This window comes from Pygocentrus nattereri, chromosome 2, assembly GCF_015220715.1.
Source record: "Pygocentrus nattereri isolate fPygNat1 chromosome 2, fPygNat1.pri, whole genome shotgun sequence".
Lineage (NCBI taxonomy): Eukaryota > Metazoa > Chordata > Actinopteri > Characiformes > Serrasalmidae > Pygocentrus > Pygocentrus nattereri.
This window is the reverse complement of record NC_051212.1, coordinates 4,267,466-4,292,465: the sequence shown is the minus strand read 5'-3', so window position 1 is coordinate 4,292,465 and position 25,000 is coordinate 4,267,466. Positions and strand designations below refer to the sequence as shown.

The following is a 25,000-nucleotide window of genomic DNA, read 5'->3' as shown; positions in this document are numbered from 1 at the left end:
CAGAGAAGGTAAGAGGAGAGACTCGGGGTTATAACGCAGTCAGAGAAGGTAAGAGGAGAGACTCGGGGTTATAACGCAGTCTGAGAAGGTAAGAGGAGAGACTCGGGGTTATAACTCAGTCTGAGAAGGTAAGAGGAGAGACTCGGGGTTATAACTCAGTCAGAGAAGGTAAGAGGAGAGACTCGGGGTTATAACTCAGTCAGAGAAGGTAAGAGGAGAGACTCGGGGTTATAACTCAGTCAGAGAAGGCGAGAGGAGAGACTCGGGGTTATAACTCAGTCAGAGAAGGTAAGAGGAGAGACTCGGGGTTATAACGCAGTCAGAGAAGGTAAGAGGAGAGACTCGGGGTTATAACTCAGTCTGAGAAGGCGAGAGGAGAGACTCGGGGTTATAACTCAGTCAGAGAAGGCGAGAGGAGAGACTCGGGGTTATAACTCAGTCAGAGAAGGTAAGAGGAGGGACTCGGGGTTATAACTCAGTCAGAGAAGGTAAGAGGAGAGACTCGGGGTTATAACTCAGTCAGAGAAGGTAAGAGGAGAGACTCGGGGTTATAACTCAGTCAGATAAGGTAAGAGGAGAGACTCGGGGTTATAACTCAGTCAGAGAAGGTAAGAGGAGAGACTCGGGGTTATAACGCAGTCCGAGAAGGTAAGAGGAGAGACTCGGGGTTATAACTCAGTCAGAGAAGGTAAGAGGAGAGACTCGGGGTTATAACTCAGTCAGAGAAGGCGAGAGGAGAGACTCGGGGTTATAACTCAGTCAGAGAAGGTAAGAGGAGAGACTCGGGGTTATAACTCAGTCAGAGAAGGTAAGAGGAGAGACTCGGGGTTATAACTCAGTCAGAGAAGGTAAGAGGAGAGACTCGGGGTTATAACTCAGTCAGAGAAGGTAAGAGGAGAGACTCGGGGTTATAACTCAGTCAGAGAAGGTAAGAGGAGAGACTCGGGGTTATAACGCAGTCCGAGAAGGCAAGAGGAGAGACTCGGGGTTATAACTCAGTCAGAGAAGGCGAGAGGAGAGACTCGGGGTTATAACGCAGTCCGAGAAGGCGAGAGGAGAGACTCGGGGTTATAACTCAGTCAGAGAAGGTAAGAGGAGAGACTCGGGGTTATAACTCAGTCAGAGAAGGTAAGAGGAGAGACTCGGGGTTATAACTCAGTCAGAGAAGGTAAGAGGAGGGACTCGGGGTTATAACTCAGTCAGAGAAGGTGAGAGAAGAGACTCGGGGTTATAACTCAGTCAGAGAAGGCGAGAGGAGAGACTCTGGGTTATAACGCAGTCCGAGAAGGTAAGAGGAGAGACTCGGGGTTATAACTCAGTCAGAGAAGGCGAGAGGAGAGACTCGGGGTTATAACTCAGTCAGAGAAGGCGAGAGGAGAGACTCGGGGTTATAACTCAGTCAGAGAAGGCGAGAGGAGAGACTCGGGGTTATAACTCAGTCAGAGAAGGTAAGAGGAGAGACTCGGGGTTATAACTCAGTCAGAGAAGGTAAGAGGAGAGACTCGGGGTTATAACGCAGTCCGAGAAGGCGAGAGGAGAGACTCGGGGTTATAACTCAGTCAGAGAAGGTAAGAGGAGAGACTCGGGGTTATAACTCAGTCAGAGAAGGTAAGAGGAGAGACTCGGGGTTATAACTCAGTCAGAGAAGGTAAGAGGAGAGACTCGGGGTTATAACTCAGTCAGAGAAGGTAAGAGGAGAGACTCGGGGTTATAACTCAGTCAGAGAAGGTAAGAGGAGAGACTCGGGGTTATAACTCAGTCAGAGAAGGCGAGAGGAGAGACTCGGGGTTATAACTCAGTCAGAGAAGGTAAGAGGAGAGACTCGGGGTTATAACGCAGTCCGAGAAGGCGAGAGGAGAGACTCGGGGTTATAACTCAGTCAGAGAAGGTAAGAGGAGAGACTCGGGGTTATAACTCAGTCAGAGAAGGTAAGAGGAGAGACTCGGGGTTATAACTCAGTCCGAGAAGGCGAGAGGAGAGACTCGGGGTTATAACTCAGTCAGAGAAGGTAAGAGGAGAGACTCGGGGTTATAACGCAGTCAGAGAAGGTAAGAAGAGAGACTCGGGGTTATAACTCAGTCAGAGAAGGCGAGAGGAGAGACTCGGGGTTATAACTCAGTCAGAGAAGGCGAGAGGAGAGACTCGGGGTTATAACTCAGTCAGAGAAGGCGAGAGGAGAGACTCGGGGTTATAACTCAGTCAGAGAAGGCGAGAGGAGAGACTCGGGGTTATAACTCAGTCAGAGAAGGTAAGAGGAGAGACTCGGGGTTATAACTCAGTCAGAGAAGGTAAGAGGAGAGACTCGGGGTTATAACTCAGTCAGAGAAGGCGAGAGGAGAGACTCGGGGTTATAACGCAGTCCGAGAAGGTAAGAGGAGAGATTCGGGGTTATAACGCAGTCCGAGAAGGTAAGAGGAGAGACTCGGGGTTATAACTCAGTCAGAGAAGGTAAGAGGAGGGACTCGGGGTTATAACGCAGTCCGAGAAGGTAAGAGAAGAGACTCGGGGTTATAACGCAGTCAGAGAAGGTAAGAGGAGAGACTCGGGGTTATAACTCAGTCAGAGAAGGTAAGAGGAGAGACTCGGGGTTATAACTCAGTCAGAGAAGGTAAGAGGAGAGACTCGGGGTTATAACGCAGTCAGAGAAGGTAAGAAGAGAGACTCGGGGTTATAACTCAGTCAGAGAAGGTAAGAGGAGAGACTCGGGGTTATAACGCAGTCAGAGAAGGCGAGAGGAGAGACTCGGGGTTATAACTCAGTCAGAGAAGGCGAGAGGAGAGACTCGGGGTTATAACTCAGTCAGAGAAGGCGAGAGGAGAGACTCGGGGTTATAACTCAGTCAGAGAAGGCGAGAGGAGAGACTCGGGGTTATAACTCAGTCAGAGAAGGCGAGAGGAGAGACTCGGGGTTATAACTCAGTCAGAGAAGGCGAGAGGAGAGACTCGGGGTTATAACTCAGTCAGAGAAGGTAAGAGGAGAGACTCGGGGTTATAACTCAGTCAGAGAAGGCGAGAGGAGAGACTCGGGGTTATAACGCAGTCAGAGAAGGCGAGAGGAGAGACTCGGGGTTATAACGCAGTCAGAGAAGGTAAGAGGAGGGACTCGGGGTTATAACTCAGTCAGAGAAGGTAAGAGGAGGGACTCGGGGTTATAACTCAGTCAGAGAAGGTAAGAGGAGAGACTCGGGGTTATAACTCAGTCCGAGAAGGCGAGAGGAGAGACTCGGGGTTATAACTCAGTCAGAGAAGGCGAGAGGAGAGACTCGGGGTTATAACTCAGTCAGAGAAGGTAAGAGGAGGGACTCGGGGTTATAACTCAGTCAGAGAAGGCGAGAGGAGAGACTCGGGGTTATAACTCAGTCAGAGAAGGTAAGAGGAGGGACTCGGGGTTATAACTCAGTCAGAGAAGGTAAGAGGAGGGACTCGGGGTTATAACTCAGTCAGAGAAGGTAAGAGGAGAGACTCGGGGTTATAACTCAGTCCGAGAAGGTAAGAGGAGAGACTCGGGGTTATAACTCAGTCCGAGAAGGCGAGAGGAGAGACTCGGGGTTATAACGCAGTCCGAGAAGGCGAGAGGAGAGACTCGGGGTTATAACGCAGTCCGAGAAGGCGAGAGGAGAGACTCGGGGTTATAACGCAGTCCGAGAAGGCGAGAGGAGAGACTCGGGGTTATAACTCAGTCCGAGAAGGTAAGAGGAGAGACTCGGGGTTATAACGCAGTCCGAGAAGGTAAGAGGAGAGACTCGGGGTTATAACTCAGTCAGAGAAGGCGAGAGGAGAGACTCGGGGTTATAACTCAGTCAGAGAAGGTAAGAGGAGAGACTCGGGGTTATAACGCAGTCAGAGAAGGTAAGAAGAGAGACTCGGGGTTATAACTCAGTCAGAGAAGGTAAGAGGAGAGACTCGGGGTTATAACTCAGTCAGAGAAGGTAAGAGGAGAGACTCGGGGTTATAACTCAGTCTGAGAAGGTAAGAGGAGAGACTCGGGGTTATAACTCAGTCAGAGAAGGCGAGAGGAGAGACTCGGGGTTATAACGCAGTCCGAGAAGGCGAGAGGAGAGACTCGGGGTTATAACTCAGTCCGAGAAGGTAAGAGGAGAGACTCGGGGTTATAACGCAGTCCGAGAAGGTAAGAGGAGAGACTCGGGGTTATAACTCAGTCAGAGAAGGCGAGAGGAGAGACTCGGGGTTATAACGCAGTCCGAGAAGGCGAGAGGAGAGACTCGGGGTTATAACTCAGTCTGAGAAGGTAAGAGGAGAGACTCGGGGTTATAACTCAGTCTGAGAAGGTAAGAGGAGAGACTCGGGGTTATAACTCAGTCTGAGAAGGTAAGAGGAGAGACTCGGGGTTATAACTCAGTCCGAGAAGGCGAGAGGAGAGACTCGGGGTTATAACGCAGTCCGAGAAGGCGAGAGGAGAGACTCGGGGTTTTAACTCAGTCCGAGAAGGCGAGAGGAGAGACTCGGGGTTATAACGCAGTCCGAGAAGGCGAGAGGAGAGACTCGGGGGTTATAATGCAGTCTGCGAAGGCGAGAGGAGAGACTCGGGGTTATAATGCAGTCTGAGAAGGCGAGAGGAGAGACTCGGGGTTATAATGCAGTCTGAGAAGGCGAGAGGAGAGACTCGGGGTTATAACGCAGTCCGAGAAGGCGAGAGGAGAGACTCGGAACCTAAAACCGAGTCAGTCCTGACTCAGTCCGAGACGCTCCATCATTCTTTCCTGTCATCCTCCCCTGACACCAACTGTCCCACCTGGAAGCTTTAAAAAGCGCATCTTACTTTTTTCTGGGGTTTTAATGACACTGCACCCCTAAGGGGGACATGCATGTGCAAGGTGTGGTTTTGGTACAGAAAACCACACAAACTACATCATTGGACATAAGGGGGAACATACAGTGCTATTGTAGGGTATGGTCCAGTCCGGTCCAGTCCGGTCCAGTCCAGTCCAGTCCAGCCCTAGGAATTGCAATGCCATTGGTCAAAAATCCCTTTAGTCTTGACCCGGGCTCAGTGTATGGAAAGCTGGTTCCTACTGTTCTTCATTTATGTAGCGTTATTTTAGACTTTCTGCCTGAAGATTATGAGCAAAACTGAACTATCACTTATTGCGGATTATCTGCAAGTACCATGAAGCTTGAAGAGCACCAAACACTCCGTATAATCTCTGGAGACTATGTTAGTTTATGTTTATCATCATTTATGATGTACAGACATGCAACCCCAATTCCCAAAAAATTGTAAATAAATGCAGATAAAACCAGAATGCAGTGATGGTCAAATCTCATAGACCCACGTTTTATTCACAGTAGAACACAGGACACGCATCAGGTGTTGAAAGTGAGACGTTTTACCATTTCATGAAAAATATGAGCTTGTTTAGAACTTGATGGCAGCAACGCATCTCAAAAAAGTTGGGACAGGGCCGTGTCCACCATCATGTAGCGTCCCATCGTCTGTACGCAACAGTCTGTAAACGTCTGGGAAGTGAGGAGACCAGTTGCTGGAGTTTTGGGAGGGGAATGTTGTCCCGTTCTTGAGTGATGTAGGATTCTAGCTGCTCAGCACTCCTGGGCTCCATCCGTTTCATGATGTGCCAAATGTTTCCTGTTGGTGAAAGGACTGGACTGCAGGCGGCCAGTTCAGCGCCCGGACCGTTGTGATGGACGCATTACGTGGTTCAGCTGGTCCAGTTTGTTGTCCTGCTGAAATACGCACGGCCTTCCCTGAAAGAGACGCTGTCTGGATGGGAGCATATGCTCTAAAACATACTGTTCGGCGTACTGTTTCCAGGTGTGAAAGCTGAAGTGAAACTCTTCACAAACTCGTTACTTTAACTCTTCATAGAGAAAACGTTCGCCACTTTCCCATGCGCCCCATGCAGCAGAGAGACTCTCTCATGAGCTCGGAGAGACTGTGACTTTCCTCCGTTTCAGTAAAGACCTGTGATTGTAAGATTTAGTTGCAGTAAATGTAGACAGAGCAGACTGCAAATTAGTCGTTAGTTGCAGTCCTACCGTGTTCGCAGGCAGTGATTTCTGGACGTGCTCCTGAGCCCATGCAGTGATTTCCAGAACAGAATCACGTCTGTTTTCAGCGCAGTGCCGACTGACGGCCCGAAGATCACAAGCATCCAGTATCGACCGTCGGCTTTGACCCTTGTGTGCTTGAGTCTTTTGATGATATTCTGTCCTGTAGATGGTGGGAAATCCAAAGTCTTCCCACTTTAACATTGAGGAACATTTTTCTGAAAGTCTTCCACAGTTTCTAGACACACTTTTTTGCAGTTTGGCGAAGCTCTGCCCATCTCGGCTTCTGAGAGCCTCATGTCATGTGAGTTAGCTGCAAATTGCTCCCCTGGTTGTTTTTTATTAGTAGCACTTACTTTTCCAGGCTTTTGTTGCCCCTGTCGCAGCTTTTTGACGTGTGGTGCTGCCATCAAGTTCTTCATGAGTTAATATTTTTTACCTAATGCAAAACATGTTTTTATCATCTATTGTACATAAAATATGTACGAATGAGGCGAATCATTACCTTCTGTTTTCTGTTTTTATTTGCATTTATTTACATTTTACACCGCGTCCCAACTTTTTAAAATTGGGCATGTAGTTTTACAAGGTGTTCTTAACGCCTGTCACCTTCGTTTTAGTTTTGTTTTTCAGATTTTTTCCTGAGTTATAAAAAGTTTTCTAATGTCAGCAGTGATGCGTAGCATTCAGTTTACATCGAAGGTCAGGTCTGTCTTCTTTCTTTTCTTTCTCTTTCTTCAGAAGATAACGAAAGAAGACACCTGGAGGTCCAGTGAGTTAAGGAAGCACATACAGGTGGGCTTATGCATGTGTGTGGATGGGTTTTCTGTTATTATTCATTTTATTTTATTTATTTACGGCATTTGCCTGACATAACAATTTACAATTTGATCAGATTGAGTCCTTGACCAGTATAAATGTCTCGATTAAATCAGTGATTCACTCCAAATGTATATCTAAGTCTGTGCCCCTCGCATGCTTTCTGATTTTCTCCCCCGGCCTGACTGAGGATCCAGGCTAAGTTCAGGGTGGAAGTCGTCTGGTCTAAAACTGGATTTGAAGTGATGTGTGATTTGTGCAGGGGCAGGATGAAGAGCACAGGAGGAGAGAACGATCGAAGAGGGAAGAAACTCCCAGAAAACAGAGGAGCGGAGAGTCCACAGACCGCCGGCACAGAGACGGAGAGAGAGACGAGAGGAGAGAGAGAGAGAAGCAGAGAGAGAGAGACGGCGCGAGAGAGAGAGCGAAGCACAGAGAGCCAGAGCGGGACAGAGAAGAGGAGCGAAGGAGGGACGAGCGAGAGAGGAGGAAAGAGAGAGATGGAGAGAGAAGGGGCTCAGAGAGGAGGGCTGATCGGGATGAGAAGGAGAACAGAGACCGAGAGAAGGAGAGGCAGAGAGAGAGATACAAAGACAGGGATAGAGAGGGACAGGGAGACTTGGGCAGACATGGAGAGAAAGAGAGAGAGAGACTTAGAGATAGAGATAGGGAAGAGAGGGATAGACTGAAAAACAGGGAAAGAGAGAGGGAGAAAGAGAGGTTCAGGGAGAAAGAGGGAGAGCAGGAGAAACATAAAGAGAAAGAGAAAGAAAGGGATAAAGACAGAGAGAGGGAGAGAAGGAGGGCAGAGAGGGAGAGGGAAAGAAGAAAAGAGAAGGAGGGGAGTAGAGATGGGGAGGAAAAGCACAGGGAGAAGGATAAAGAGCGAGAGAGGGAGAGGAGAGAGAGGCACAGAGAGAGGGAGGAACGCCACAGAGACGAAGAACAAGAACGGAGAGAACGTGAAAGGCGAGAGAAACACGGCCACAGAGAGAACTCCGGACACGCGGACAGAGGTGAGGAAAACCAAAAACGAAGGAATTTCCTGTTACGTTTCTCGTGAACTGTTATAGTTTTAACAAATTCATAAATCTACTCGTTTTCTTTTCAGAGGAAAGAAGGGAGCGGAGACGAAGAGAGAAAGAACGCCATGTAAGACTGAAGAGATTCAAATAAGGGGAATTCCACCAGTGTTTCAAAATTTCTTGATAATTCAGTGTAAACAGAGTCACTCAGAGCGGTTTGGTGTGAAACGGTTGATTGTAGAGACTTGGGTGGTGGTGATGGAAACCAGACGTCGCCATGACGACAACACAGAGATAGACACTTTATTTACCATCCAGAACCACCAGAGAACCCACACGAGTCGTCTGAGCTTATATGGAACGTTGAAGGTGGTAAAGTATCAGTAAATATTAAAAACATGCTATTTTTGCCACATGACGCAAACAGTGTCTCCGTGAATTCAAAGCCGTTTCATGGAGGAACTTTCTGTGAGGAGCTTCTAGAGGTGGACGTCTGGTTCCCATCACCACCACTGTGAACCGAGCTTATTAATTAATTAATTAATTATGCAGAAATTTTAGGTAAGACTAAGAAACTACAAACATGCCGCTGTTGTTGGAAGAAAAACATGCATCTCCATTTTTGCCATTTTTCAGCTTTTGACATAATTTGAAAATATCTGCTACTCTTTATATCGTGTCTAGATTCCATGCTGAATGAACAAAATGACCCAAAGTGACTTCGGAAAAAATTCTGGTTCCATTGACTTACATTAAAAGTGAAGTTTGTTTTTCCTTCTCCTGAAAAGTTAGAATTTTGGAGATACGAGGTTTTCGTCTGACAACAGCAGTATAATGTATGTCAGTTCAACAGTAGCAGTCGAGTATGTTTGTACATTTTTAACGTAGCTGTGTAAATTATGATCTTTTCACTGAACTTTCTCTTTAACGTTTTGGTCTGTGGTGTTATTGTGAGCTCTGTCATTGTCGGCCGTAGGAAGCTGGTGAGAGGGACTTCAGTGACGCCCGAGACACAGAGCGGCGGCAGCGACGCCAAGAGGGTGAAAGAACGAGGGATAGAGAGGAGAGAGATAAACGTAGAGAAAAGCGGCACGAGGAGTCGAAGAAGAGCAGCACTGATCAAAGACATGGAAAATCGGAGAGCAAGAACAGGAGCGCTGAGCACGAGGTAAGAAACTGCAGGACATTTTTAAGAGCATCCTTACGTTAAAGGCATCGGTGTGTTGTCTTGTAGAGAAGTCCTGCCTGACACACTGTTACCTGTAATAAAAGGACAAGACTTTGGCTTGAAGGCCAGCGTTGTGGTTTCTAGCTTTTGTCCACATTCATAGGTAACAATATGCTACACAGCGTCTGTGTTTACATGCAAATATGTGTGCCGATCCCATTCCAATTACAGATTAAGACTGAGGTGTTTATTCTCACTCTACTCAACAATCTTACGTGCTCACTGCAAGTAATCAGATCCAAAAAACACGCACAGGTAGAGAACCACCCAGCGTAGATGTCACCATGACAACCAGCATCACGTGAGTCCAGCCAGAGTGAGATGAGCAGCAGTGAGCAGTGATTGTGGTTTTAACTGCTTTAAAATGACGTCAGACTCAGGAAAACGTCCTTCACACGTCCTTATTAAAGAAGGCCGAGAGGAAGACGTCGTGCTCTGAGACGCATAAGCTGGACGTCCGTCCCACCGCCGTCTTTTAAAGATCAGAGCGTGAACTTCGTCTCCTCTGCAGACCAGTTTCTGCTCCGCCGTGTTGAACGGTATAAACTCTCACTGTGACGCGACGCACATGCAGAACGGACTGAAACTTTCCGATAGGGAAAGTAATCGGATACAGACGTTTACACTGATATTATTCTTCTGTTTATCAGATTATTTACAGGATCGCCCACCTCGTTCAATTAGATAGAAACTGTATTCCGATTGGCCTAGACTGTTCTGATTGAGGTGTTTATTTAACCGGATTATTTAACAGGTTATCAGGCTGCATATAAACATGGTTAGTGTCAGCACTCACATAATTAAGTCTATTAGAGATACCGAACAACTCCACACAGTGAGATGAGTGTGTGATGATTTAAGCACACGTAAGCACCATAGACTGGACAATGGACTGGCGACCTGTTCAGGGTGTATCCTGCCTTCCGCCCAAAGACTGCTGGGATAGGATCCAGCAGCCCCCCGCGACCCTGACGGAGAAGCGGCTTAGAAAATGGATGGATGGATGGATGGATGGATGGGCTCCAGTGTAACCCTTAAGAAGCAAACTTCAGACACCAAACATATCCTGGCTGAATGTCTACGCTCTTAAAAAGACGGTGCTTCTTGAATAGAATTCATTCTTCGTCAATATGTTTGAGACACACTGTGATGCAGTTCAGGGATGTTCATCGTTTCCATTGGTCTAAAGTAAAGCTGGAAATATTCATACCGGATATTGACCCTGTGTGTGAAAAATGTCAAACGGATCTAGCCACCCTTTCACACATGTACTGGCCTTGATCTAAACTAATGACATTTTGGCATTCAGTAGTTTCCTTCCTTTCAAATGTTTCAGAAGCTTTTATTCCACCTTCACCACTCGGGGCTACATTTGGGCTGATACCTCAAGATATTTGTACAGGCAAACCAACAAAAGCTGATGGCTTTCACGGCCTTGTTAGCAAGACGATTGATTATTGCTCAAAAGATGCACACCTGCCTACTTTTAACCACTGGATTAGGGATTTAATGTTTTTCTTGAATCTCGAAAAAATCCGTTGCACAGCAAGAGGGGATGGCTCAAAATGTTATGCTCTCTGGCAGCCTGTCATGGAACAACTGGACTCTGTGGATATTGATGCGTGAGATTGTACTACCACTGTTTCTGTTATTGCCGCTACTTTTTTTTTCTCTCTTTGGTTGTTACAGCCACCTTTACTATTTTGTATTCGTTTATATATGCACTTATTTTTAAAGAAGAGAATTTATAGGTGCAGCAGGGAGTGGGAGGGTTTGGGGATATATTATTTAATTTTATTTTATGTCTTCAATGTAGTAACTCATTCAAGATAATAAAAAGACCTTTGACAAAAAAAAGGTTCTTCATGGTTGCTTTAGTCCAGAAAAGGGTTCTGTATAGGACCATAAATACATGCATCATGAAAGTGTTCCTCAGATTGAGGGACCATATGTACAAATGTGATGTAGATGGTTCCACATAGAGCTGTTTGAAGAGGGTTCTATATTGCTCCCATGCTTGACACCATAACAATAGAAGAACCCTTTTGGATGCTATATAGAACCATTTTCAAAAAGGTTGGGGGCTGTCTCCCACCCCTGTGGAGGGTGGCTCACTCTCGGCTCACCGTTTATGAATATAAGTATAATATAAGTCTAGTTACAAGACTGGTTTCCCAGGTATGGATGAGGACTAGTCTTAAACTGGGCCATAACATGTCATATTTATTGGTGTTGTTATAAGTACTAATAGTAATATTTAACATTTAAATGTTATATTTGACTTTTCTTTATCCTTTATAATAACTGGTCTGTTATTATTGTAGGAGTTATTATATTAAGCTGAAATTCTAGTATCCACATTGATTTTATTCATTATGTAAATTAGTATGAATATTCATCACAGTCTGTCTGCTCCGCCTGCGCTGCTTTCTTCATCTGCATGCTTACCTGTCTTTCCCATTGGTTAGCGGACACGAGTTTGGTGAGTTGGGTCCCTGATTAATCCCGCTTGTGTGCGTGCAGGTGGAGAACGAAGGCACTGAGGACGATAATGAGGCAGCTGAGGAATATGGGAATGATGAGTACGAGGAGGATTTTGAGGTAGGAACACCGTTTCGGCTCTGATGAGTCATGATTCATAATACCGGGGTGTTCAGGCATGCGGGTTACATGATCACAATGTTGTTGCTTTGTTTTTGATTTTTAATGCATGCCTTCGAATGAATTGTCTTCTACAAGAGAATGGTGAGTGTTGTGAAGAAGAGATAGACGTGTAGAGAGACGTTTCCCCCGAATGTAGCGCTCCAGAAGCCAATATAGAAACATGTAGTGGTTTTAATACAGTATGAAATAACTGTCCAGCCTGTATATGAAAAATGTAAACTGTCTGGCTGGTACTCGTCACAGCAGGGCTGCAAATCGCTGCAGAATCTATGTGGCGATATTATGATTCTTGAGCTTTGATCCATTTCCATTGATATTTAAAGATTTGTGAGATGCTAAGCACTGCAGTATGACATGATCGTGTTTATTCCTTTTACCTGCAAGTTATTTTTGATAAAGAAAACTTTGTTTTGTCTAATGAAGTTCAAACACTGCTCGTCTCACTTCAGTCTTTTTATAGGAAAATAGAACTGTGAAGTGGACAAGTCAACATAAAAAAAAATACAACCCCGTTTCCAAAAACTTTGGGACGCTGTGCAGAATGTAAATAAAAATAGGATGCAATGATATGCAAATCATGTGAACCATATTTTTAAAGGAAAACACTACAAAGACAACATATCAAGTGTTGAAACTGAATGTTATTGTTTTTGAAAAATATGTGCCCTTTTTGAATTTGATACCAACAACACGTTCCAAAGACTTTGGGACAGGGACAGGTTTACCACTGATAACAAGCTGAGTGGCCTTTAGCCTGGAGGACACAGTGTCCATGAGTTTCAAAAAGAGTTTCAAATGTTGATTCGTCGGCCCACAGGACACTTTTCCACTTCCCCTCAGTCCATTTTAAATGAGCTCAGGCCCAGAGAAGGTGGCAGCGTTTCTGGATCCTGTTTATATTTGGGTTCTTCTTTGTGTTTTAGAGTTTAACAGCGTTTGTGGATGCAGTGATGAACTGTGTTCACAGTCAGTGGTTTTCAGAAGAGTTTCTGGGCCCATGCAGTGATTTCCACTACAGAATCATGTCTGTTTTTAATGCAGCGCTGCCTGAGGGCCCAAAGATCACGGCCATCTAATACTGTTTTTTGGTTTTGTCCTTTGTACAGATTTCTCCAGATTCTCTGAATCTTTTAATGTTATTATGTACTGAAGACGAGGAAAAGCAGTTCTTTGCTATTTTATATTGAGAAATGTTATTCTTGAATTGTTGTTCTATGTGATTTGGAGTGGTGACCCTCTCCTCTCTGAGATGCTCTTTTATACTCAGTCTTGTTACTGACCTGTTTTTAGCATTACACAGCCTTTTTGTTCCCCCGTCCCAACTTTTTTGGAACATGTTGTTGGCATCAAATTCAAAATGGGCAAATGTTTTTCAAAAAACAGTAAAATTGCTCAGTTTCAACATTTGGTTTGTTGTCTTTGTGCTATTTTCAATTAATTATAGGGTTTAAATAATTTGCACATCATTGCATTTTGTTTTTATTTTGCGCAGCGTCCCAACTTTTTTGGAAATGGGGTTTTATATCTTTATATATTTAGCAGATGCTTTTATTTGTAACATTGACAAAGATTGGTTAAAGCAGGCTTCCTCCTTGCATATAGAGCAAATTTCCCAGTTTAGAGAGCTGTTACAGTCCCAGTGTGTGCATTTGATATAGTTTAACTGTAGATTAAAGTGCAGTCGGTCTGACTTTGGGCTAAGAAAAAGGATCATGTCATTGGATTTACCTTTGGATTGACAAAAAATTTGACTTTTCACATTTTAATGTTTACCTGTGTTTATCAACCAATTAAGCCAAGTTAACGTCTTCCCCTGCAGGACTATGAGGAAGACTTTGAGGAGATGGAGGAGAAAGAAGACAAAGGAGGAGAGGAGGCTGAAAATGAAGAGAGAGAGGAGCAGAGGGAGCTGAGTCCACGGAGGAGAAAAGAGATCGAGGCCATCCAGAGAGCAATGCAGCAAGAGAACGAGCTGGTCAGCTCCGGCCACTTGCGACCCTCTACCAGCAGGGCTGAGCCACCTCAGAAAGGTAGACACACCCACCAGTGCACTGTGATGCATCAGTCAGAAGGGGGCAGTTTGAGTATTATTGATTCTAACATTCAATATAGCTGAACGGACATGGAGTCAAATGAGGGTCAAAAAGATTTCGAGCTCGTAAAACGATATTCACAAATGTACGGAACTTTGAAGTTTTAGATACATTTACATATATGGCATTTGGCAGACCCTCCTATCCAGAGCGACTTACAATTTGATTATTTTTATCACAGGTAGGCGAAGGCAGTGTTAGGAGTCTTGCCCAAGGACCTTTATTGGTATAGTGTAGTCTACAGCGTAGAAGGCAGAGATGTTACCCACTACACTAACCAACCACTACCAACCACTACATGTAGAATCCAGATTCACAAACGGCTTTGAATCTGCAAACGTTAAACAAATAAATCAGATTCATTTGTAAATGAAATGTTGTGAGTGTGTGAATCATCATCATCATCATCATCATCATCATCAACCGCTTACTCCAGATAGGGTCTCGGTAGCAGACGACCCTGTCCCCCCACAACTTTCTCCAGCTCATTCCCGGGGACCCCAAGCTGCTCCCAGTCAACTTGGAGACGTAATTCCCTCCAGCAGCTCCTAGGACGACCCCGGGGTCTTGTCCCAGTAGACCATTCCTGGTAGACGTCTAGAGGGAAGAATCCAGGGGGCATCTGGATCAGGTTCCCGAAGCACCTCAACTGGCTTCTCTCAATGCGGAGGAGTAGCGGCTCTACTCCGAGCTCCTCCCGGATGGCTGAGCTCCTCACCCTATCAAATAGAGTGTAGCCAGCCATCCTGTTAAGAAAGATAATTTCCACCGCTTGTATTTGCGATCTCGTTCTTTCGGTCACTACCCACAGCTCATGACCACAGGTGAGGGTCGGGATGTAGACCGACCGTAAACAGAGAGCTTCGCCTTAAGGCTCAGCTCCCTCTTCACCACTACAGTCCGGTACAGTGACCGCATTACTGCTGCCGCCTGTCCCAGCCTGCGGCCGATCTCACCATCCCTCTTCCCATCGCTCGTGAACAAGACCCTGAGATACTTAAACTCCTCCACCTGGGGCAAGTCCTTTCCCCTTACCTGGAGTGGGCATGCCATCCTTTTCCAGGCTAGGACCATGGTCCATTGTTCCACATCCAGGACGGAATCCACATTGTTCCTCCATAATCTGAGGACCAATTATCGGTCAAAATGTGAATCAGTGCTACTCAAATGACTTGCCTTGTGCTCCGTGTGTGACAGCGGGAGTTTTTTTACTGTGACAGTACAAATCCGCGAACGCATCTCCGGTTCTGTTTGTGTGAACTTCTTTTTACAACTGCGGATTTTTGACCCTGTTTTTTGACCTGGCAAATTGATGGACCAATAGGAAAGCTTGAACTGGTCCAATCAGAGAATGAGTCTGATTTATCTAATCACAGCCCTGAATGGTAGCTGTCAGTCAAAGCTTTGGTAAGCTGTTGGTAGCCACCTCTAATGGCGCTTCAACTGAGGGCCAATGTGGACATATCGGTATCTGGGTCTAGCAGCATGTTAGGGAATATTTAGAATAAGAAAGAAAATTATTTAGAATTGATCTAAATGAATTGTATCAAATTGAATCATCAGATACCAGCTGTGAAAATGGTGTGGAATGGAGAAGCTTGTGTTCATGTATCTGTTGTCTTCTGAATACTAGTGAGTGCTGACTCAGAGAGACATTCGATGAAAGGCCGAACCCACGGCAGGGTTATTGACTTTGCAGCAGCGAGGCAGAGAGAGGTCAATCAGCAGGCTGTTGACAGACAGAAGTGAGTAACCTGGACAGTTTCGTGATTTATACAGACATACACTGTATTTCCAAAAGTCTTCACTCCCCCATCCAAATCACTGAATTCAGGTGTTCAATCACTTCCATGGCCACAGGTGTATAAAGCCGAGCCCCTAGGCCTGCAGACTCAGGAATAGGATGTCACTCGAGTTCATAAGCGTGTGAAGCCAGACGACCGAATACTTTTGGAAATGTGGTGTATTTCATGTTTAAAGATGCCTGATGCTAAGTCAATGTTTTTAGATAACAGTGTGTCATACAGTGTCAGAAACCACACAAGTCTTTTAAATGTTAATGAACAGCTCCACACGATTTGAGGCATGCAGTTAGCACCATGCTAATTAGTGGGCTATAAAGTACCTTTACCAATTGGTTATATTACCTGTTTGCTGCATTAGCCTCATAGGGCCATTGTAACTATCACTGTATAAAAGAAGCTCCATGCTGCCTTTGTTGTTGGATGCTCTGCAATAGTTTCACTACAGGCTAATTACTACAGGTAACGCTTATTATTGATTGATTTATTTGATCGGAGTAATAATAAAACATGTCTGATGAGTGACCTGTATGCCTATTCATGCATTAAATCACCCTATCAAATAAAAACAGACGTAGCCACATTTTCAGCAGCCTTGAATGTTAATTTATTGTGAGTCAGCAAAACCGTTCAGTTGATAGATGAAGTGGCTGAATAGGTCGATTAATTGGCTGTTTGTGATGCAGGAAACGCAGCGCAGAGCTCTTACGGTTGATTGATCTGGATTTTTCTGTCACTGAGTGTCTCCTGGACTTGCCTCCGGTCAGCGAGTACGACATGTACATCAAGAGCTTCGGAATGGCCAACACAAAACAGGTCTTTTCCCTTGTTTACTTTAAAGACTGTACACCATGTAAACTGTGTACAACAACTGGGCAACATACAATGTCATGTACTATCCAGGTAACGTTCCTACTTGGTTTAAATCAGTAAAAAGTTCCAGTCCTAAGACTTGCTTAAAAGCACTGGAAAACTCATTATATAAAATACAAAGAAAATCATTTAAAAATCCATTTACTGCTTTGTAAACACAAAGACTTTTTATGTTTGACATCTTTAGCCTACGTATAGCAAACAATACTGCTTGCTGGAAGAATCATTTAAAACAGTAGATTTTGTATTGAACATTGATGTACTTGATCAAAACCCAATGATATGATGCTTTGCCTAACAACACCCTTTAACTGTAGTAAAATCACTGAACTGCACAGCATCCAGTTCACTGCTATATTGTCCACTGTTCAAATACCCTGTTACTATTGTGGTCCAAAATCTTGCTGGATCAACAAGAACAAGAGAGAACAAATGAAAAAGACGATGTGTGAAAAATGCTCGTTGAGCATGATAACACTGTTGTTATGGCTGCAGGCCTACGTGCAGTGTAATGAAGACAACACTGACCGAGACACCCAGACAGAGGAGACGGACAGCGTGGACAAATGGACTCAACATCCACCAGAGACCAATGTTGCATGTGGAGGTACTGAACACACCGCATCCACGTCAGTGGTTCAGTTGGGATATTTCCCCTGGAAAGATAAGATAAGATAAGATAAGATGAGGCTTTATTGTCATTCGCATCACATGTGGTACATGAGGTGGAATGAAACATTGTACTCACAGTCCAGTTAAACTCCCAAAGTAACATAAACAATAAATAGAAGGTGCAAATAACAGCAGCATGAACCACAGCAGCATGAGTACGAGGTAGGAGGTGTACATCTTAATACTGGTGATGTATAAAGTGACATGTGTAGGGGTGATATAGTGGAGGGGTGATACAGTGGAGGGGTGATACAGTGGAGGGGTGATACAGTTGAGGGGTGATACAGTGGACGGGTGATACAGTGGAGGGGTGATATAGTGGAGGGGTGATACAGTTGAGGGGTGATACAGTGGAGGGGTGATACAGTGGAGGGGTGATATAGTGGAGGGGTGATACGGTGGAGGGGTGATATAGTGGAGGGGTTATACACTGGATGGGTGATACGGTGGAGGGGTGATACAGTGGAGGGGTGATACAGTGGAGGGGTGATACAGTGGAGGGGTGATATAGTGGGGGCACTGGTTCAGGACAGCAGCAGAGATAAATAAGTGGACGTGAAGTGCCGTTGCAGTGACGTCTAATTTTAACACAATTCTGTTTTTTCATTCAAACCTTGTTATAACGCTTCAATTTTAATGTCACACGAATATTTTTACTGTTTTGCGCTGTTTTCTCTGGGACTGTGAGCATTATACATTTATACCAGTACATTCAAAGAAACATGCCTGTGTATTCGGTATGGACTGGGGTAAGTATGTAGTGAAGAAGAAGGATGTTTAAGATGAAGTGAATCTTCCTAACCTTCTTAATTGTCGAGATACTGGACGCAGTGAAGTGGAGGATCCACAGCTTGGGTTTTATTTACCCACAGGCCCCAAGGTTTCCCAGGACGCTTCAGACGAGTCTCTGGTCCGGATGAGTGTCGATTCAAAGCGCCTCACCACGTTTCTGCGTTCTGCTGCACAGGTGATTAAGTTTAGATGCATTTCTCTCAGAGTGCTTTTTCTGTTTGTTTTATCTATGAACGCATGTGTTTATATGCGTGCGGCAGGTGGTGGCTGTGCTGCTGGAGGAGAACAGGGCCGAGAGCAGCTCTGTGAAAAAGCTGCGCTCTCAAACAGACTCGCTGCCTTTCAGCGACGGCTGCCTTCATCTACACACCAAACTCCCCTTTCTCCATGGTATCAGACACCTCACCAAACCGCTCCTTCCACTCAGTAACACACCAAGGGTCCTGGTCTGAATGTCGTCTCTGGGTGTGTGTGTGTGTGTGTTTGTTTTCAGACATTTTCAGGACCGAAATCTTCTGACTTTGTAGGAAGTCCAAAGAAGAACAGGACTAACCTACTTTTTATAGAATCTCTAAAAGCTTCATTCTTTTCTTTTAGGTTACCAAAGTTAAAGTCAGCTTTAGGCTTAGACAGTTCCTTTTATATAGCGGTACTAAAACATATACAGTTATGTATTTTCATATCACATTTAAGTACTAATACAGGGAGATTCACTTGAAAGAGGCCCCGAATATTCTGCTGCAACTCCGGTTAGGATGAAGAAACCTGAGCCAAAAAATAAGCTGCATACGTTGACGTGTGTGTAAAAGATTGCATCGCATGCGATGCCAGACGAACGAAGGGGTTCGGGGGTCTGCATCCAAAAGTTGCAACCGGGGACACCCACCTCATCACTCCGACGCAGGGGCATCCCAGCTTGTTCCCCGAGGAGCTCATTGCGTGTTGTTTGGTTCAGATTGATTCGTCCTAGCGAGAGTTACTACAGAGTATTCAGGGCCTCTTTCAACTGAATCTCCCTGTATAAACACATATAGTCATATGTTTATTTGCTGAATTAATTTGTGTTGCGCCTACTTTTCAAAAAAGGTCATATTGGCACGTTCTCTGTAGAGGATGTGTTAACTTGTTAACTTGTTTGACTGGGAGCGCTCAAAGTTTTGGTTAAAACTGTGTATATTAAATATCGTAAAGTCATAATGTAACTGTCTCTGTTTTGGCATTCCTGACAAAACCTTACGTCCCCTGCAGCCAGTTCAAAACAGCTAGAGTCCTCTTGCATTGTAAAAAACCCAGTTACGTTGCTGTTCTGTGTACATTGAGTTAAAACAGTAAATTAATTGAATTTCAGCTTAAAACTTAGTTTCTTTTTTGCAAAACTATCACTACCTTTCCCTCCAGGTGACCCCCCATCCCCCCCATCCCTCCTATTATGTAACTGGTGGTATTAATGTTGTTGTGTTTATTTTGGATTTTTGCTTGTAAAGTGACCATATGAGTATGAGACATTCATTATATAAAAGTATAATAATAATAATAATAATAATAATAATAATAATTATTATTATTATTATTATTATTATTATTATTATTATTAAACAGTTACTTATATGTATAATACATATGGGACACATGAAGAGTTTCATTGCAAATGCATTATGGGTCACTTTTTCATTCATTTTTGGTAGTAGGCATTACACCTAAAAGAAATATCAAGGCTGAATTGGCGCTTATATCCTCCGACCAGCCACTTCACCTCCACCTCCTTGTTTCCACACTCATTGTCCATTTTATCAGCTTCACTTTATATATATATATATATATATATATATATATATATATATATATATATATATATATAGTGACTGTAGATCATATGTGCACCATTTAGTGCTCTATATGGTAAGTGGACCTGATGAAATGGACAGTGAATGTGGATACAGGGGCCTGTCGTTGTATAGGTTTAATACACATTGGACGTTTTCTTATTACAGAAATGACCCAGAATTACTTGGAAGAAAGTCTGATTTCCATTGCCGTGGTTTCCTTCTCATGTAAAGTTATTTTGGAGATACGAGGTTTTGATCCGACAGCAGCAATTATGGTATTATGCTTTACCTATTTCTCACTGCTTTTAACATCTGATTATGTTATCTGTGTGTGTGTGTGTGTGTGTGTGTGTGTGTGTGTGTGTGTGTGTGTGTACAGGTCGGCAGGTGACGTTGCTGCATTTCTCTCAGGTGCAGACACACACCTTGCTCTCCATTCACGCCCCGTGCTCCGGATCGAGTGGTGTGGTGCTCGATAGTAAAACGCTGATCTGCGTGTGGAACATCTGGGAGCCCTCGGCACCCCAGAGCGTCCTCTCCTACGAGGCTGAGGTAGGCATAAGACCGAGGCTGAGTGAGGGGGCTTGATCAGAGTCAGCCAGTGTTTCCCAGCACACAGTATAGGCTGACTGTGATTTATGTGTGTGATAATCCTGTGACGTAAATAATGTGAGCCAGACGAGTTCATGCGTGCTGCTTATGTGTTTCATTCCAGTACCATAAAGAGCAAATACACCATGCTGTCCTTACTGCCTGTGGGTAGTATAAATAAATAAATAAATAAATAAAAATGGGCTAAATTAGCCCTCAAAAATCTGATCTGACTTTAAGCGGTTGAGGATTTTTCGTCGATGTCGAGGCGGATGCGTGTGTGGAGACTCATTAAGTGCAAGTCCAGAATCAGGGTCAAGACAGTCCAGGTTCAGGTAGCCAACACAAAAGAGCAGGAGGGACAGACGTGACGAGGGACACAGAAGTCCAAACACTTAACAGAACCTCTTCAAACACGATCAAACAAAGACCAGCACTGGACTCAGGAAAACACAGGGCTTAAACACAAGAGGGCTGACGAGGGTCCACAGGACACCGGTAGAACACAGGGGGAAACAATCAAGGGCGGAGACGAGAAACAAGAGGCGGAACCGGGACAAAGAAGCACATGGACGATAGAAAGTAAACAGAAAAGCACATGGAGGAGTGGGAGGAGCCAGTACTTGTATATAAGTGAACTACAGTATATAAGGATTGTTTTATGTGTAGTCCAATTTAGGAGCCCGTAATTAAAAATAACTTGTTTAAATATTTATATAGCAACAAATACATGTTATAAATATTTAAACGTTTTCATTTTTATATTTATGCTTTTAATTGTTTGACACTGATTATTTGAATTATTCTTTGTCCACGGCAGCAAACCCAGGCAGTTGCTAACCAAATTTTGTCGTACATTCATGATGGCAAGAAAAAGGAATTAATTAATGAATTGTTCAATTAACGAATGAATTAAAGAACATTTCTGATCTTCTTCAGCTGCGGTGCTGCTGTTTCAGTCCTGGTAAGGCCACGCTGGTGTTTGCTGGAACAGCTGTGGGCTCGGTCGTGCTGTGGGATCTTCGGGAGCATTCTGGCTCTCACACGTCCCTCAGAGTGGACGGGGAGGAGTGGACGCTGCGCCACCCCACATTCTCCACCGGTTAGTTTTAACCCAGGAGTTCACAAGCACATCCTTTAGCTTCCCAAGCCGGTCCATTCAGCCGATCTGCTGCAGATCGTTTGGGGGCAGTCTGGAGGTCAGGGAACCGGCCCTGTGACCGGAAGGTCGCCGGTTCGATCCCCAGTGCCGACAGTTCATGACTGTGGTGTCCTTGAGCAAGACACCTAACCCCCAACTGCTCCCCAGGCGCTGTGGATCGGGCTGCCCACCGCTCTGGGCAAGTGTGCTCACTGCCCCCTAGTGTGTGTGTGTGCTCATTAGTGTGTATGTGGTGTTTCACTTCACAGATGGGTTAAATGCAGAGGTGGAACATGGTTAAGCCATGTTTGGTGTCTGAAATCTGCTTCTGTAGTTTCAGCACTGAAGCTACAAGGCTTATACCACAGATTAACACCGGGCTGACCGCAGGCCTACATCGTCACAGCTTGCCTCAAACTGAGTAGAGGTGTTCAGCATCTGTGGTTTTTGATGCTGTACGATTCACTGTTGTCTATAAACAGGGGTGACATACTTTTGTCCATTTGCTTATTGTTGGGCTTAAATTTTCCTTTGCTTGTTAGCTGATTTAGCCTGGCAGCTCCAGTGTAAAACTAAAGAGGAAAGCCTCTGACACTAAACGTGAGGGAAGACTCTAAAGACTCTAAAGGGAAGACATAAACATGACAACACAAACCTCAGCACTCACACACGTGAATCTCCAGGCTTAGTTTAATGATGGAGGTGGGATTGTCTGTTCTGCACAGATGCTGTGCTGACAGGAGCAGGACATTTCTCCTCTGTGGTGTCGGTCGAGCCCGTTCTGGCCAACGCGGAGCCGGGGATCCGGGGTCCACTGCTCGCAGACCAAGAAGGTAATGCCAGCGACAAACGTTCCATTAATTCATTTAACATTTTCTCTTATTCACTTATTTTAGTGATAATATTAATATATCAGATAAAATTCTTAATCAGTGAAAATAAAGTAACCAAACAAAAAGAAAAACTCCAAAAAACAGCATAATTGTTATTTATGTATAAATTTAAATTGTAATTATATGTAATTCATTGATCTAATCAGTTGATTATTTGAGGAATCTTCCTCTCTCTTATAATTCTCAGAGTCTTTAGGGCTCTCGTTCCAGTTGGGATCACTGGATGAAAACGGTCTCTTGAATCTTTGGGTAAGTAATCGTTTCCTTTTTTTAAATAGTAAAGATTCTGTTTCTTTACATTGCTGACTGGTCTACTGTCTGCAAGTTGCTCTAGTAAGATAAATGCATGTTTTAGAACAAATGTCAGTGTAAAATTGAAGTGTTTGCTATTGTAAATTTGACTTGTGTTTTCATCCTTGTTCTCATGTCTGCAGGTTGTGATTGAGTTGTCCAAAGCTGACGACTCTGGATCCCAGACAGACCTGGGTGAGTCTTGTATTAGTGTGTTAACACAGCCGCCCCCGCCCTCAGTCGTAATTTTGATATTCCCGTAAGCTGGACTTCTTGCTGTTGGCAGAGAGTCTGGTATGTTTTGTCACTAGGTGTGACCAAAATCCGCCTACTCTGACAGTAAGCTGTTTGACTGGCATGTAGAATGACCAGCCAAAGGCTGTTGTTTTTGCATGACAGGAAGGAGCAGATAGTTTTCCAAAGGGTGCTGCAACAAAAACATACTCACAAGAAACAAAGTGGTGGTTGAAATGCTCAGAAAGCTAATTACATTATATAATAATAATCACATCATTTTTTCTTTTGGTAGACTTTGAAAATCGTGTCCCACAGACCTGAACACCACACCAGGGTTGATTTCACGCTGTGCACAGTAGGCAACTGTGTGCTACTGCTAACTGGCAAGATTCATACAGCTTGATAAACATCATCCACTTTTCCACTGTGAAGCCAAATGGTTCTCAGGGCCATACTGGGCTGTTTCCGTGCTGGTCTGGACTCGTGGAACCGGTTACGGTTTCTTCTTCCATCTGTTGTGATGTGGTGGTGGTGGTGTGTTAGTGTGTGTTGTGCTGGTGTGAGTGGATCAGACACAGCGGTGCTGCTGGAGTTTTTAAACACTGTGTCCACTCACTGTCCACTCTATTAGACACTCCTACCTGGTCAGTCCACCTTGTAGATGTAAAGTCAGAGACGACAGCTCATCTGCTGCTGCACAGTTTGTGTTGGTCATCCTCTAGTCCTTCATCAGTGGTCACAGGACGCTGTTGGCTGGATATTCCTGGTTGGTGGACTGTTCTCAGTCTGAGGTGTTTAAATACTCCAGCAGCACTGCTGTGTCTGATCCACTCAGACCAGCGCAACACACACTAACACACCACCACCACATCAGTGTTACGGATTCACTTGTATCAAAGTGGAGAACGCAGAATGCTTTCTGCTCAGGGGTCGCATCTCCTCACAGACTGAAGGGAGCCGTCTTTCAAACCCCCTCTTTCAATTGGATTGTGATTGGTTCCTCAGCGCCTCACAGTTGTAAAAATATGGTGCTTTGAAATCAGATGAATCGTCGTGAATCACGAAGCGACAGTAAGCCAAATGTACTAGTATATTAGTATCATTTGTTTAGCATATCTGATAAAAATAAACCGAAGCATACTCTGTTTAAAAGAAGCATACTAACTGCGCACTTGAGTCAGCGTTTTGTAGGAGCTTGTAAAAGACAGACTAGGGTTAAAAAAAGTTTACAGTGCTCTGATTTTGTGTAGGAAACTGGAAACATTTACATAACAATTAAATGAATGGCTGCGTTCCAGTATCTGGAGTCTATGTGCGGTAATGCGGCACGTATTGTACCACACCCACTGTTCTTAGGATGACACCACTGCACCACCCGGTCAGCGTGCCTGTTTGGGTGGAGCTTCTGATATTATACCTCTGTATGTCCCCCCTCACCTGTCGTAACAAGGCTTGTCTGACCCGGCAGGTCTGCGCCCAGGTGGGAAAGTGAAGCTCCTCCATAGTTCCTCCATACAGACATCAGAAAAGGTGACTCCTCGAGAGGTCACTGGGGTCACGCCTCCCTTGAGTCTCTTGCTGAAGTTCCTCCCATCAGACTCCAACCACTACTTCATCGGCACCAGCATGGTGAGTGGGGTGTTGTGTGAAAAAGCAAGCAGACTCAATTCGAGCAGAACATGATGAGCAGTTGATTCGGCTCGGTGGTGTCTGGAAAGTGAGGGTCCGGATGCAGCCAGGAAGTGTCGAGTGGTTCTGATTTTTGTAGCCATAACATGAATTTTAAAACTGAAGGCCAGCTTCAGTCAAACATACGGGATGTAACCTTTATTTCTCACGCATGCTCCGACCTGTCTGAGAAATAAAGTTAAGGCATGCACTAAGACCGCTTGGACATGCATTAAGACCGCTTGGACATGCATTAAGACCGCTTGGACATGCAGTAAGACCGCTTGGACATGCATTAAGACCGCTTGGACATGCAGTAAGACCGCTTGGACATGCACTAAGACCGTTTGCACATGCAT

At 44.7% G+C, this 25,000-nt stretch overlaps 1 protein-coding gene across 2 annotated transcripts in view; it reads left to right on the top strand.

Annotated features, from left to right (window-relative positions):
• Positions 1 to 25,000, top strand: part of dync2i1 (dynein 2 intermediate chain 1) — a 31,175-nt gene that overhangs the window by 1,384 nt on the left and 4,791 nt on the right. Inside the window, exons 2-19 of one of the 2 annotated variants that reach the window (XM_037531246.1) lie at positions 6,768 to 6,821; positions 7,108 to 7,861; positions 7,957 to 7,997; positions 8,847 to 9,038; positions 11,622 to 11,699; positions 11,838 to 11,843; positions 13,582 to 13,792; positions 15,489 to 15,600; positions 16,344 to 16,473; positions 17,026 to 17,137; positions 18,075 to 18,169; positions 18,255 to 18,384; positions 20,200 to 20,372; positions 21,351 to 21,513; positions 22,278 to 22,385; positions 22,633 to 22,694; positions 22,880 to 22,931; positions 24,442 to 24,602. In XM_037531246.1, coding sequence (XP_037387143.1) covers positions 6,768 to 6,821; positions 7,108 to 7,861; positions 7,957 to 7,997; positions 8,847 to 9,038; positions 11,622 to 11,699; positions 11,838 to 11,843; positions 13,582 to 13,792; positions 15,489 to 15,600; positions 16,344 to 16,473; positions 17,026 to 17,137; positions 18,075 to 18,169; positions 18,255 to 18,384; positions 20,200 to 20,372; positions 21,351 to 21,513; positions 22,278 to 22,385; positions 22,633 to 22,694; positions 22,880 to 22,931; positions 24,442 to 24,602 — 2,634 coding nt within the window. The remainder of the gene's footprint in view (positions 1 to 6,767; positions 6,822 to 7,107; positions 7,862 to 7,956; positions 7,998 to 8,846; positions 9,039 to 11,621; positions 11,700 to 11,837; positions 11,844 to 13,581; positions 13,793 to 15,488; positions 15,601 to 16,343; positions 16,474 to 17,025; positions 17,138 to 18,074; positions 18,170 to 18,254; positions 18,385 to 20,199; positions 20,373 to 21,350; positions 21,514 to 22,277; positions 22,386 to 22,632; positions 22,695 to 22,879; positions 22,932 to 24,441; positions 24,603 to 25,000) is intronic. The other variant, XM_037531250.1, reaches the window with a different exon arrangement.